Source organism: Diachasma alloeum, unplaced genomic scaffold (genome assembly GCF_001412515.2).
Source record: "Diachasma alloeum isolate Michigan unplaced genomic scaffold, Dall2.0 Dall_scaffold_00203, whole genome shotgun sequence".
NCBI lineage: Eukaryota > Metazoa > Arthropoda > Insecta > Hymenoptera > Braconidae > Diachasma > Diachasma alloeum.
In genome coordinates this window covers 2652326-2664295 of record NW_021680368.1, presented here as the reverse complement: position 1 = coordinate 2664295, position 11970 = coordinate 2652326, and the positions used below count along the sequence as shown (strand labels likewise).

General features: G+C 38.9%; 2 protein-coding genes across 10 annotated transcripts in view; both read left to right on the top strand.

Annotated features, from left to right (window-relative positions):
• The first annotated feature begins 811 nt into the window (after positions 1–811).
• LOC107035993 (glycosylated lysosomal membrane protein) lies at positions 812–5743 on the top strand. The gene is made up of 6 exons (XM_015253669.1): positions 812–973; positions 2368–2625; positions 3421–3624; positions 3707–3937; positions 4717–5000; positions 5081–5743. Exons 1-6 carry the CDS (start codon positions 902–904, stop codon positions 5226–5228), a joined length of 1197 nt encoding a protein of 398 aa, XP_015109155.1. The 5' UTR covers positions 812–901; the 3' UTR covers positions 5229–5743.
• A 2047-nt stretch (positions 5744–7790) lies between these two features.
• Positions 7791–11970, top strand: part of LOC107036014 (sodium channel protein para) — a 30181-nt gene continuing 26001 nt past the window's right edge. For all 9 annotated transcript variants that reach the window (XM_029125943.1, XM_015253719.1, XM_015253717.1 and 6 more), the window contains exon 1: positions 7791–7986. The gene's annotated coding sequence lies outside the window, so the exon portion shown is untranslated. The remainder of the gene's footprint in view (positions 7987–11970) is intronic.

Below are 11970 nucleotides of genomic sequence, written 5' to 3'. Positions count from 1 at the left end.
CTCAGTGGCATTAGGCGGGCCAGAAAATACAGAATCGACTTTCACTCGGCGGAAAAATTCGATTTTGGCGAAAGTCGACTTTCCCCCCCAAAAAAGCCTAAATATGGCACTTTGGCTCCGGGTGAAAAAAAAAAAATTTTTATTTCTGCATTTCTGGGGCATGAACAGTACATAAATGTGTGTTTCAGAAAAGAAACCACAGTTAGATAAATCTCGTACGTTAATCTAGACTGATATTCGTATTCACCGAATTGATATTATGAGAAAATTAGGTACTAGTCTACTGTCTACATAGCACTTATCAATTGACTCAATGTGTCTAGTCCAATGTCTAGATCTAGATTTAATTTGAGAAGTAAAAGTTGAGGGTCCACGATCTCTCATACATCAACTGTAAAAATTCATTTGAATCCACGGGAAAACGTCTCGTATATCCACAAAAAAAAACGAAAAATGACAAAAAACTTTGGCCCATTATGAAAATTATCATCGGCTTCAAAAATCCTAGGCAAACGAGAGACTATCGTTCAAAAAACCAATCGAAGTATGAATTTGATAGCCCAATTTCTCGCTCCCACTAAAGTTACAATTCCTGTAAAAAATTATCGATAATGAATCATTTTCTTATTGACCTTTGGAATTTATTTTTCCTCATTACTCTCAACGACTCAACTCGAGTTCATTCGTACCCCTTTAATCGCGTGGCTTCTACCTTGCCGATATCGTTTGCCGGACGATGCTGACACCATCGGAGGAATTAACGAACCCCCAGTCCCTCGGCAAACTGCAGAGACAGACGGAAAAGAGTGATACAGTGGAGCCCGATAATTGACGTCTCACAACAATGTGACAGTTGGTGAGCGTCAATAGTGCTCGATAATTATTAAATTAGTGATAAAACATGTGGGACTCGAAATATCCCCTCGTCGTCGTAATACTCCTGGTGAATTCGTGCTTGGGATCCCGGCGAACGGTAAGTCCCTTTCGATTAATTATTGAATTAATATTTACTGGCGATCTGATTGTTGTTTTTCTGGGCTTGGGAGCACAGCGAGATAATTCACGTGCCAAAGGTCATCGATTTTCCTTTGTTTTAGAGGACAGTGTTTATTGTCTCGTGACGATGGAAATTGATGCGGGGGTGGGAGGTTGGGATTTTTCGGGTAACCTTGAGTGTCGTTGTTGTCATGGTTACAGTGGGACACAGCTGACTTACGCTCCCCTTTGCTGGGTTTATCATCGTTATGATTAATTTTTTGGCGACAATGGGCAATTGAAGGCTTTTGTGGAGAAAATCAATTGAATTGAATTTTTTTTCCCTTCTATTTTTTATTTTATTTTCGTGGGGCCATCAGACTTTTTTGTTGGAAATTTTCTCAGTTAGAAGAAGTGTCTTTTGACATTTATTGATAACATTTTTTTATTACTGAGACAATTGGAAAACTAGTCAATGATGATTTTGACATTTAAAATTTCAGTTCAAGTTTTATGAATTTTTTATTTTGTCAATGGAATCAATATCTCGATAATGAGTTTTTCTGGAGAAAAATGTCAAAAGACTTTTTTGTAGGAAATGAAATATTCAAGGAATTGTTTTTTGTCATAATCCGCTCTAGTATGAGTCGTTCTCCACGTAATGAAGAAGTTAATGATTAATTTGATGGTTTTTGTTGAGAAAATCAATTGAATTAAATTTTTTCTCTTCATTTTTCAATTTTATTTTCGTAGGGCCATCAGACTTTTTTGTTGGAAATTGTCTCAGGTGGAAGAAGTGCTTTTTGACATTTATTGATAGAATTTTTTATTACTGAGATAATGGAAAACTAGTCAGTAATGAATTTGCGATTTAAAATTCCAGTTCAGGTTTTATGATTTCTTTTGGAGCAAAATGTCAAAAGACCTTTTGTAGGAAATGAAATATTCAAGGAATCGTTTCTTGTCATAATCCGCTCTGGCATAAGTCGTTTTCCACATAATGAACAAGTTAATGATTAATTTGATAGTTTTTGTTGAGAAATTCAATTGAATTTAATTTTTTCTCTTAATTTTTTATTTTATTTTCGTGGGGCCATCAGACTTTTTCATTGGAAATTTTCTCAGTTAGAAGAAGTGTCTTTTGACGTTTATTGATGGCATTTTTTTATCATTGAGATAATTGGAAAACTAGTCAGTGATAATTTTGAAATTAAAAATTTTAATTTAGGTTTTATGAATTTTTTGTTTTGTTTGTTGAATTGAATTTTTCATCTTCAATTTCCCATTTTATTTTCATAAATCCAAGAGACTTTTTTTGTTAAAAATTACAATCAGTGCAGACAAATCAATAATGATTGATAAAATGAGTGAAACGGAGTATAATTCTTTCAGCTATTCTCAGAGTTGAATCCAGGCTGCGGTGGCAAGTGCGCAGAATTAAACGTCACGACGTTTTATCTGCGAGCCGAGGGGCCCACCGACACATTGCACTATCTCTGGGACTTTGTACAAAGGCCAGCGATACTCCTGGCAATAACTTCCAATTCTGCTAAGCTCAATATCAGTTGGGATGACTATTTAATCAATGTGCCGAAGTCGATAGGGTTTACTGAGGAGCCTGAGTACACTTTTGGGGTTTCTGTTGAGAAGGTTTTTATTGGCATTTCGTTTCAGGGTCATTTTTATTCAACAATTCATTTTTTAAATTACTATAAACGTAACTTAAAATATGAACGTTAAAATGTAAAATAAATTCTAAATGAAAGTTAATATGAATGAAAACATTTTTGTTTAGTTTAATCATTTTCATTGAGATTAATTTCTTACACTCATCAATGTTAAAATTCATGGAAAAAATTGTCAATGATGAATAATTTTTTTTGGGCTTTTTGAATTTATTTTTTTTCGTTACACTCAACGACTGAAATAGAGTTTATTCATACTACTTTGAAGTAATATTAATATAACTTAAATTTTGAAGATTGAAATCTAGAAAAAATCTCGAAAAATCCGAAAAATGAATAAAAATTTTATGCTCAATATAAAAATTATCGTTAGTGTGAAACTTTTGTGATAAATTATTTATGTTTTTGCGTCCCTGAAATGGGACGTTATGTCGAAAGAGCCTAGTCAAACGAGAGACTATTGTTTAAAAAAATAATTGGAGAAAGAATTTAATGAATCAATTTCGTACACTCATCAAAGTCAACATTCATGGGAAAAATTATCAATGATAAATAATTTTTTTTGGGCTTTTTGAATTTATTTTTCCTCATTACACTCAACGCCTTAACTGGAGTTTATTCTTACTACTTTAAAAATATCATTCAGCGTTTTTTGTGAATAGAATAAAAATGTCTTATAAAATTTTATTTATATTTTAAATCGAACACTTTTCGACGTTTTCTCAAAATAATTTGAATGAAATTCAACAACCCTCTTCAGGTGCTTGAATTCGACGATACCAATAATAACGGTCACGTGGACACTGTCCCTGACCAAAAAATCAACATCTTAAACCCAGAGAATTTTCTCTGGTCGCGAAAGAGCGAACAGAGCAATGATAAATTCGTTGAGCTCCACATGAATGGAGAGAACTACAATGACACAGTCAACAACATCACGAGACGTGGGAACATTCGAGTTGTGGTAAACGCTCAAACGATCATCCTGAAACCCCGCAAAGTACTTGTTGCAGTTACATTGTCAACGTTTTTATTTTATTTTTCAGCTGAATGGATTTTGCACTCTAGAGCACTCCGACGTTATGCCCCACATGTTGCACTCGGAAAACTCGACTCAAGTAGATTTTATAATAGAGAATTTAGAGCCCAACAAGACATTCACGAATAGTCGATTTGGTATGGAGCTCTTGATTGTTAGTCAAGAGAGCCCTCTTGTGAGAATGTCCATCGATGCTAAGAAGAGTTTGGATGATGAACATACTCCAGGAATATTTGAGGTACCAAAGGGAAATTATTTTTTCATTTCTGAGAGGATTTGGTTTAGGGGAAAATGTAGATTTTTTTTGTTTTCGCATTTTTGTTTTAATGAATTCATTCTCGAAAGATATTTACAAAATAATATGATTCTTATTTCGAACGAAGAGAAAAGAATTGAAAATTTAATGATTCACCCTTGAAATTTCTGTGGAATTATTTAATTTAAAGGGAAATATTCATGAAATATAAATGTATGAGAAGTTTTTTAATATGTTTTAAAAATTATTATTAATTAAAACATAATTTCAAGTGACTTTTTTCGTAAAAAATTATTTTTCATGTTTTTTTTCATTGCATTCACTGAAGATATTAAAATTATCTAAATGTATCCAATTTTGAAGGAAATGTTTTTAAACTTTTTCCGTAATTCATGAAATTTAAAAAAAAAAAGATTAAAAAAATGTTCATTAAAAAATAGTTTATATCTCTAAGACTATGAGCTTTCGAGGAAAATATCACAATATTTTTTTACTACTTCCTGAATTATTTACAAAACAACGCAAACCCAATTCAAACAGGAAGAAACTTCGATGCATCTTTACTTCGTAAATATCTCCAGAACCATCAGAAGTACTAAAAAAAGTGAAAAGACCTTTTTCTTAGTGCATGAAATTCCCCACAAAAAATTCCTCTGACATTTTCCTGTAAATCCACTCCTCCCAGAGATATTCCCAAACTAATATCCTCACCTCTGACAATCAATATATTGATCGCCTCATAATTAATTCCCTCTCCTCAGGTTGTTGAATTAAGAACCCCCTGGAAAATGATAAATAAAGAAATGGAAGAGGCAGAGGCGTATTTGCAGTGGCGACCAGTGTCCTACACAACGTCAGACCGTGACGTTACAAGTTCCACCGACGTAATCCATTATCAGCTGAGAAATTGCTCAAATATTGATAAAAAATCGATACTATATGCATATTACGGTGACCAAAGAGATGACCTACTGATGGAGAAGATAAACGTAACTATTGGATCCTCAGGCGATGGTTTTTACACTAAAACTAATTATTCAACTTGGTGAGTTACTAATGGATTATTGGCACTGGGGGGGAAAGTAGGACAAATTTTGTGATTAAAGTATCCCTTTTTTTTGTCAGGACTTTTATCGTCGGTTATGGCACACCACCTGACGAGCAGTTCTCCTATTTGGTGATAATGATAATATCTATTGGGGTGGGCCTGCCTGTACTCATAATGTCTGTTGCTGCCTTTTATGCCTGTGTCAGGAGATTAAGACATTCGTAGATAGAAGTTGTTTTTTTTTTTTCAATTTTTGTTGAAGGCAAAATTTTCATTCTCTTTTTGAAAATATCTTGGGAGCTATTAGGGCGAGGGAGAATGCCAGAACACATTTTTCGTGGAATATTTTATGAGCCAAAAACATTTCTTGTGAATTTTCCTCAATTTGTTGAAGATATCTGAAAACATATTTTGCGTTTTTTGAGAATATCTACGAAACTATTGGGTTTATGGAAAAATAGCATATGAGACTATTTGTAGCTCTTGAAATTCTCTATGATAAGTGTCTTGTGATGTTTTTTTCTAAACCTCGTCCTTCCCGAGATATTGGCGAGATGAACTTGGAGGGAAAAAGATCTTCCTAGAATAATGTAATCTAAAGCATAAAAAATGAAAGTCATGATGAACTTATTGTTCATTCAACGAATAAACGTATTTTCTACCGATGAGCTAGTTATTAAGTCTTCAGCATTTACCATTTACTGTACATAAATTTCAATAAAAAATAATTTAAAAAATAATTTAGGAACATAATTTGTGCGAACAATGGGGAATTCGATAAATTCTTCTAAATTTCTTCGCTTTGAAGACAATTTAAGAATTATTTCCGAAGAAATATTCATTTCGTGGAAATTATATCTGGGGTTTTTTGAGGATATCTCCAAAACTATTGGATTTATCAAAAAATGTCATAAGAAATTACTTATAGCCACTAAAATTCTCTACAAAAAATATCATCTGACATTTTTTGCTAAACCTCACTCATCCCGAGATATTCGCAAAATAGACTTTGAAGAAAAAAAAACTTCCTGGAAAAATCGCAAAAAGTCTTAACAATTATTATCAACTGAACAAATAAACGTATTTTCTACCAACGATCTAATTACAATCTTCCAACGTCTCCAGCAGGTACCGTGTACCGCACATAAAGCCCGTGAAAAAATAATGTTAATAATTCTTTAAATTTCCAAAAAATAATTTGTTCAAACGACGTTCAAATACAAATAACAAATATTAACTCCAAACTGAATAAGTAACTGAGCCTCTCGTGTTGTCATTCCACCAGCAACGATGACAGCACCTCAGTGTATGAATATCGTAAAACCTGGCTTTACCCAACCCCCAGCACTATTTTTTTGGTCAACGTTTTCAGCCGGGAGATAGTAAAGAAGTGGCGCGGTGTGGTACGATATCCCTCCACTACCTTTCCTACCTCACGTTTCCCTCCGCCGGGAGGGGATACACCATCCAGCGAGGGCGAGGGGGGGATGCTCTTTCATTGATCCATTCTCGTGGACATACACTCATGGGGCTGACGTATTTACGAATCCTGGGGTAACGTCACTATTACGAATGAATTCCAGGCATTTCCGAGAGCCCCAACAATCCCCATAAATTTGTTTTTCTAAATTAGTCCTCAGCCCCTCGAGCCGATCCTCCCCTTCCCGCCCCTCGCCCTAAAAAATCCTCATTTCCCTCGATTTGATGGAAAAAAATTGAGCGACTCATGGGAGAATTCCTGGAAACCGAAGAGCGGAGAAAACCCAAAAATTAATTTCTCGCATTGAGAAAAAACCCTAGAAATCAATGGTTTGAATGGTCGAAGAGGGGGAGGGGGGGCACGCGGGGGTATTTTGCACTCAGCCCTCCGGGGCGGAGAGGCGCCTCGGGGGTGTTTTGCACCCACTGAAATCACCCCTACTGCGCCAACTCGCCTCCCCCTCCGCCCCGATAACGGAGGGTGGAAAAAGGCAGGATGGGGGTGGTCTATTCAGCCCTCATCCACTAGTTCCATCAAGCCCCGTAAGGCGCAATGTTGGCGCAGGGACGATGCAGTAACATCCGTGTTCGGGTTTCGGTTTGTCACCCCCGTCGACTTGGACACCAACCCTCAAGACTGCCTCCGTTTTAAAAATAAATCACCGAAAATTAAAAAACTGAATAGCAATCCCTTCTAAACTGAGAACCAAAGCGAATGAATAATCACAAAAAGCGGATTAAGAAGTGCTAGTAGGTGTCAGTGGTACAAGTGAAGTCAAAAGATATGTCCGAAGAGTGAAAAAAAAAAAAATATTGGATTATCAGCAGCTGAGGGAGAGGAGATGAATCTCGAGATAAATTGAATTGGGGAGGAAAAAGTCCAAGTGCTGTGCATTAAATGTAAAATTTCGCCCCCTCCACCGCCACCAGCATCCCCTCCCCGACGAAGGAAGTGTCTGGGCTTGGACGTAAAAGTGAAAGAATAGAGTAAAAAAAGTCGCCCAGTGACAACTCGAAACAATGATTATTCACGATAATGTAAAATGCTAACGCAGAGTAAATTTTATGCACTATTTATTCACTACACATTTGTGTAGTATGATTGGGGGCGGGTCCTTGTGGCTGCGGTGAAGGTGCTTTCTACTGGATTTCTAAATGGATTTAGGGGTGATAAGGGGTGAAGAGAGAGGGGGCCTCACTGGCGAATACAGATTCAGTTTAGTGTTAAGTTGCTCAGTGAGGATCAACTGTGTTTTTAATTAAAATGTATTAGAGGGTTAAAGGGGGGGGGATGACGTATGGGGATAACAAAACGTGTGGATCAAGTGAATAATCCGTAGTTCTGTTGATACGTAAGGCCAAGGGATTATGACTCCAGTACCCGCCCCATCAGTGCCTATTTTCCCGTGTTTTTTATTCATTTCCATTCGTCTCATATGATTTTTTTTGTGATTTAATGGGACTTGTACATATGACTAGGTGAGGATTGACACATCGCATTGACGTAAGTAGAACGATCGATTGTACGGAATGATTTGAGTTGACGGTGTGTTTGAATTGTTGTTGACTTATTTGGGGAAGTGGATTTTTCGTTCGAACGAGGGTGACAATTCGGGATTTCATAGTGGCGCAACCTTTTGACCTTTCTGAAGAAATCCAGTTGAATCATTTGGTCAATACCAGGCCTTTTTTTCCTTTCTTTTAGTTGGGTTTCGGTTTAGTTGGGGTATTGATTTAGATGGGATGGGTTTAAATGGGAATTCTATTGTTGTTGGGGTGGGTGGGTGGTAGCGTATGGTGGACATCGCTGGGTTATAACTTCTAACGATGGGTATGAATGTAGAGTGAGTGTACAATTCCGTTTTTATGAAAAAATAGTCGCGAATTGTTCGGAGAATTAATTAACGGACGAGGGACATTCGGCCTCTCGTATTTTGCCATTTATCTCGCAAACGATACGTCCAACGAGAAAATGTCTCGGAATATTTTTTGTAGAGGACGAAATTTCCGGTGAAAAACGTTCTCAGGCATTTTCCCCTGCGATCACTCGTTGCCGAGATAATCGCACGTCAAGTGAGACCCAAATTTTATTCATCTACATTTGACCACTTTCTCGCCTGATTTACAATTTACCCAGAAATAAACGAGTGTGAATATCAAGAGAACTCGGGTAAAATGTAATTTGGTCAAGGTACGAATGAATCGTTATATCGAGCCTCACATCACGCCTCCTCCCCTTCCCTCTGTTCTTTCACACGAAGTAGTGCAGGTCGAGTTCCAGGAAGACCTGCGGTCTGGTCATTGAACGACATGAACCACTGCGCCAACATTTCCCACCCCAAACCAATTATCATCATCAACCTACTCTCCCCCTACCGAAATATCTCGAATTAACTCATTCACCCTGCCTCTCTCCCCCTCCCCCCTCCCCCCCCAACTACTTCATCACCCTCGATAGCCTCCAGCTTCTTCACCTGCTCCAACAACTCCAGCAAAAATAATTAAAATATCAAAGAGCTCTATCACAATGTAACGTATTGGGCTCTCTCTCTTTGAGGAGAGTGACGCGGTGAGAGGCCAAGGCTGCGCGCGGCTTTGTGTCAAGTATGCGATGACATTATGTGTTTCACGGAAGATACAGGAAACCCCGGCGGGGGGAGGGGGGGGAGGTGGAAAATGCTTGAAAATTGCTCAGGGGGTTTTATAATCGTGAAAGAGACTGTATGTGTGTTATTTTCTCCGCTTGGTAACGAGAGCACATTTTCATGCTATCAGGCTTATTGATTTCAACGTAAAATGGAGGGGGGGGGGTTGATCTGATGGGAAAGCCAATTTTGTTTAATTATTTGTGATAATTTTTTCGGATTAGACTCGTCTCGTGCGCCTGCAACGCAAGTCGAACGGAATTCTTTTTCATCTTTTGAATCAATTTGGTTTCAGTGGAAAGGGGGTTAATTATTTGTGATGATTTTCTCGGATTAGACAAAGTCTTTTACCCTTTCAACGCAACTAGCAGATGAAATTATTTTTCGTCTTCTTTCGAATAAATTTAAAACCCAACCTCCGGCGATTTCTCGAATTTTCCGTAAATTTGTTTTCATTTATTTCTCAAAATCAAGAGAAATCCAACAACTTAGCTGTTGATTGAAAATTCTTGGAGTAAATTATACTGTTTTGATTGTACACGGTGGCAACAAGAGTAACGAAGCAATAGCGGGTCAGTAGGACGTCGGGTGGCCCTTAGTAGAAGACTCGAGTGAGGAACTATGGAAATTGGGGTGGGGATAAGTGAGTTGGTTTCGTTACGCCGGCGCATTGCCTCGCACACATGACCCCGCAATGGATAGCCAGCGGGATCGGGGCCGGCATCAGGCAGCCAGCGTGCCTCTACCCAACTATAACCAACCCCTCGATCCATCTCTCTTCCTCTTTCACTCAACAAACTCACCCCCTCCTCCACCTGGCCAACGTCACGCCACACCATGCCGCAACGTTTCCTCTTCCCTCTCCAGTAGCTACTCTTTTCCCCTTGAATTTTTTCTCCCCCGTTCTCTTTTTTTTTCAACCCTCTCGCTTGGAATTTTTACCCTTATCGGAGGCCTAATCAGCTGGATGATTGAATCTCATCGATACCGGGGGGCTATTGTCATTCGATTGACCTTGTACTTGAATAATTTTTCCTCCAGCTTTTCAATTCTTGATTGGGGGGAGCAGTCGCTCGGGTGATGACAGTCACATCGGGGGTGAATAATTTTGCCGTTTTTCTATTCATTAAATTTGCTCAGGAATTTTTTCCACGAAATGTCTGCGTGTATCGGCTGTCCGGGGGGTGGGGAGCGAGAGGGGTTGAAAAAAAGGGGGTGAAATGGCCATGCGGATAGAGCATGAAACTGGGTCAAACTGGTATTTATATTTTCGCTTGCGTTCAGACAGGAAAATAATGTATCGAATGGAGGATATGATGACCATCAATTTGTCACCACGTGATCATACTTTTTTTTTTCGGAGAATTTTCACTCAAACTATTTCATTTTGTTACTCTAGAATTATTTATTTGTATTATTCATGCGGAAGGTCAGGGATTATCGAGCCGAGGTGGTTTCTGAGCGGTGAAAAAGGAAAAAAAAGAAATTATTAGCTCACAAATAGTTACAGAATTGATATTTCCGGGGGGCGGCGGGGGGAGGGGGGAGGGTATGGTAACGGTATACGTGGACTCTAGCTAAATATGGATGGGTATGGAGTTTGTTGTTGGGGTGAAGTGAGTGGAGGTTAGAAAGAAGTGGGAAGAAAGTTTGTGAAGGTGAAAAGAGTGCTCGACCGCAGGGTTCCGCAGCCCCCAGGCCCGCTTTCACGAGAGTTGGACGAAGCGCCGGCGCCATTTCAAAATTCCTCACCATTCCTTGGCATTCCTCATCCTTTCATGAGGCCAGTCAAGCCCTTGTAGTCCATTCTTGGTTTTTTTCGTAGGTTAAATGGAGTAGATAATTCCTTTGGCTGGATTCTGCCATCTGGCGGGTCTATTTTATCTCATCAACCTCATCCCTGTTGACATCTTTCGCTGAATGTTTTTTGGGGACGAGATAATTGAGATGAAATCGAGATAATCCCGCTGTGTCGTGACCCCCTGAGATCATGAATCAATTGATTCAGCAAACGAGGGCATCGGATTGAACTTCTTTCGCTGGAATTCCTCTTTTGAATGATGATGAACACCGATTTGCTCATTTGGCTGTCGATTCAATGATCCCGTCAAACGTTTTGTATTATTCGTTTCCACGAGGACGCGCACCACCGCGGCGCCGCCTGCCGACCAACATGGCGAGTGTCTAACCTTTCATCACAGATCCGATATCATTCTTCCGTCAAATTGGAGACGATATAATCGCCCATTACACAACAGGCGCATAATAACGATGCATAATAAATCAGCGCAATTGCCTTTCAGACGTAAAACAAGATTCAGAATCAAGACTCACACGTGAATAGCACCGCGAAAGGAAAACCATCTCATTCATTCAACTCCGCAACAATCCCCAATCCCAGCCAAGACAACACGACTCCCCTCTCGATCATTAACCTGATCCTTCCTCTCACAGCCCCCACTAAATCTCCCTAACAAGAATGTAAACCCTCTTTTCATCGGCTATCGATCCACCCACTAATGACCATCAAATTTTTACCGACCCCTTCACCAGTTCCCCACTAATTCATGAATTATCTCGTTCTCTTAAATCTCTCGCCCCAGTTGTTCCCACCTAGTTTTGCTTGATATTGAATCAGATGACTCGCTGGAATATCAAGCGCAATATGAAATGAGAAAAAAAAAATACGAATTATTCGAGCATGTATGACATGGCTGAAGGGAGGCCAGTTAGAAATCGGCTGGCACGTTTCCTCTTTGCGATCGATATTGTTGCAAAACGGTTAAAGGCACAGGGGGCGGGGGGTCATGGGGGGCGGTGAGGGGGCTTTGTACGAGGGGGAG

What these genes read in the sequence shown, in the direction of transcription:
- LOC107035993 (XM_015253669.1), top strand. Translation starts at nt 902, where the DNA reads ATGTGGGACTCGAAATATCCCCTCGTCGTCGTAATACTCCTGGTGAAT. An exon ending in GCTTGGGATCCCGGCGAACG is followed by an intron (nt 974 to 2,367) that starts GTAAGTCCCTTT and finishes TAATTCTTTCAG; the next exon opens with CTATTCTCAGAGTTGAATCC. An exon ending in GTGGGAACATTCGAGTTGTG is followed by an intron (nt 3,625 to 3,706) that starts GTAAACGCTCAA and finishes TTTATTTTTCAG; the next exon opens with CTGAATGGATTTTGCACTCT.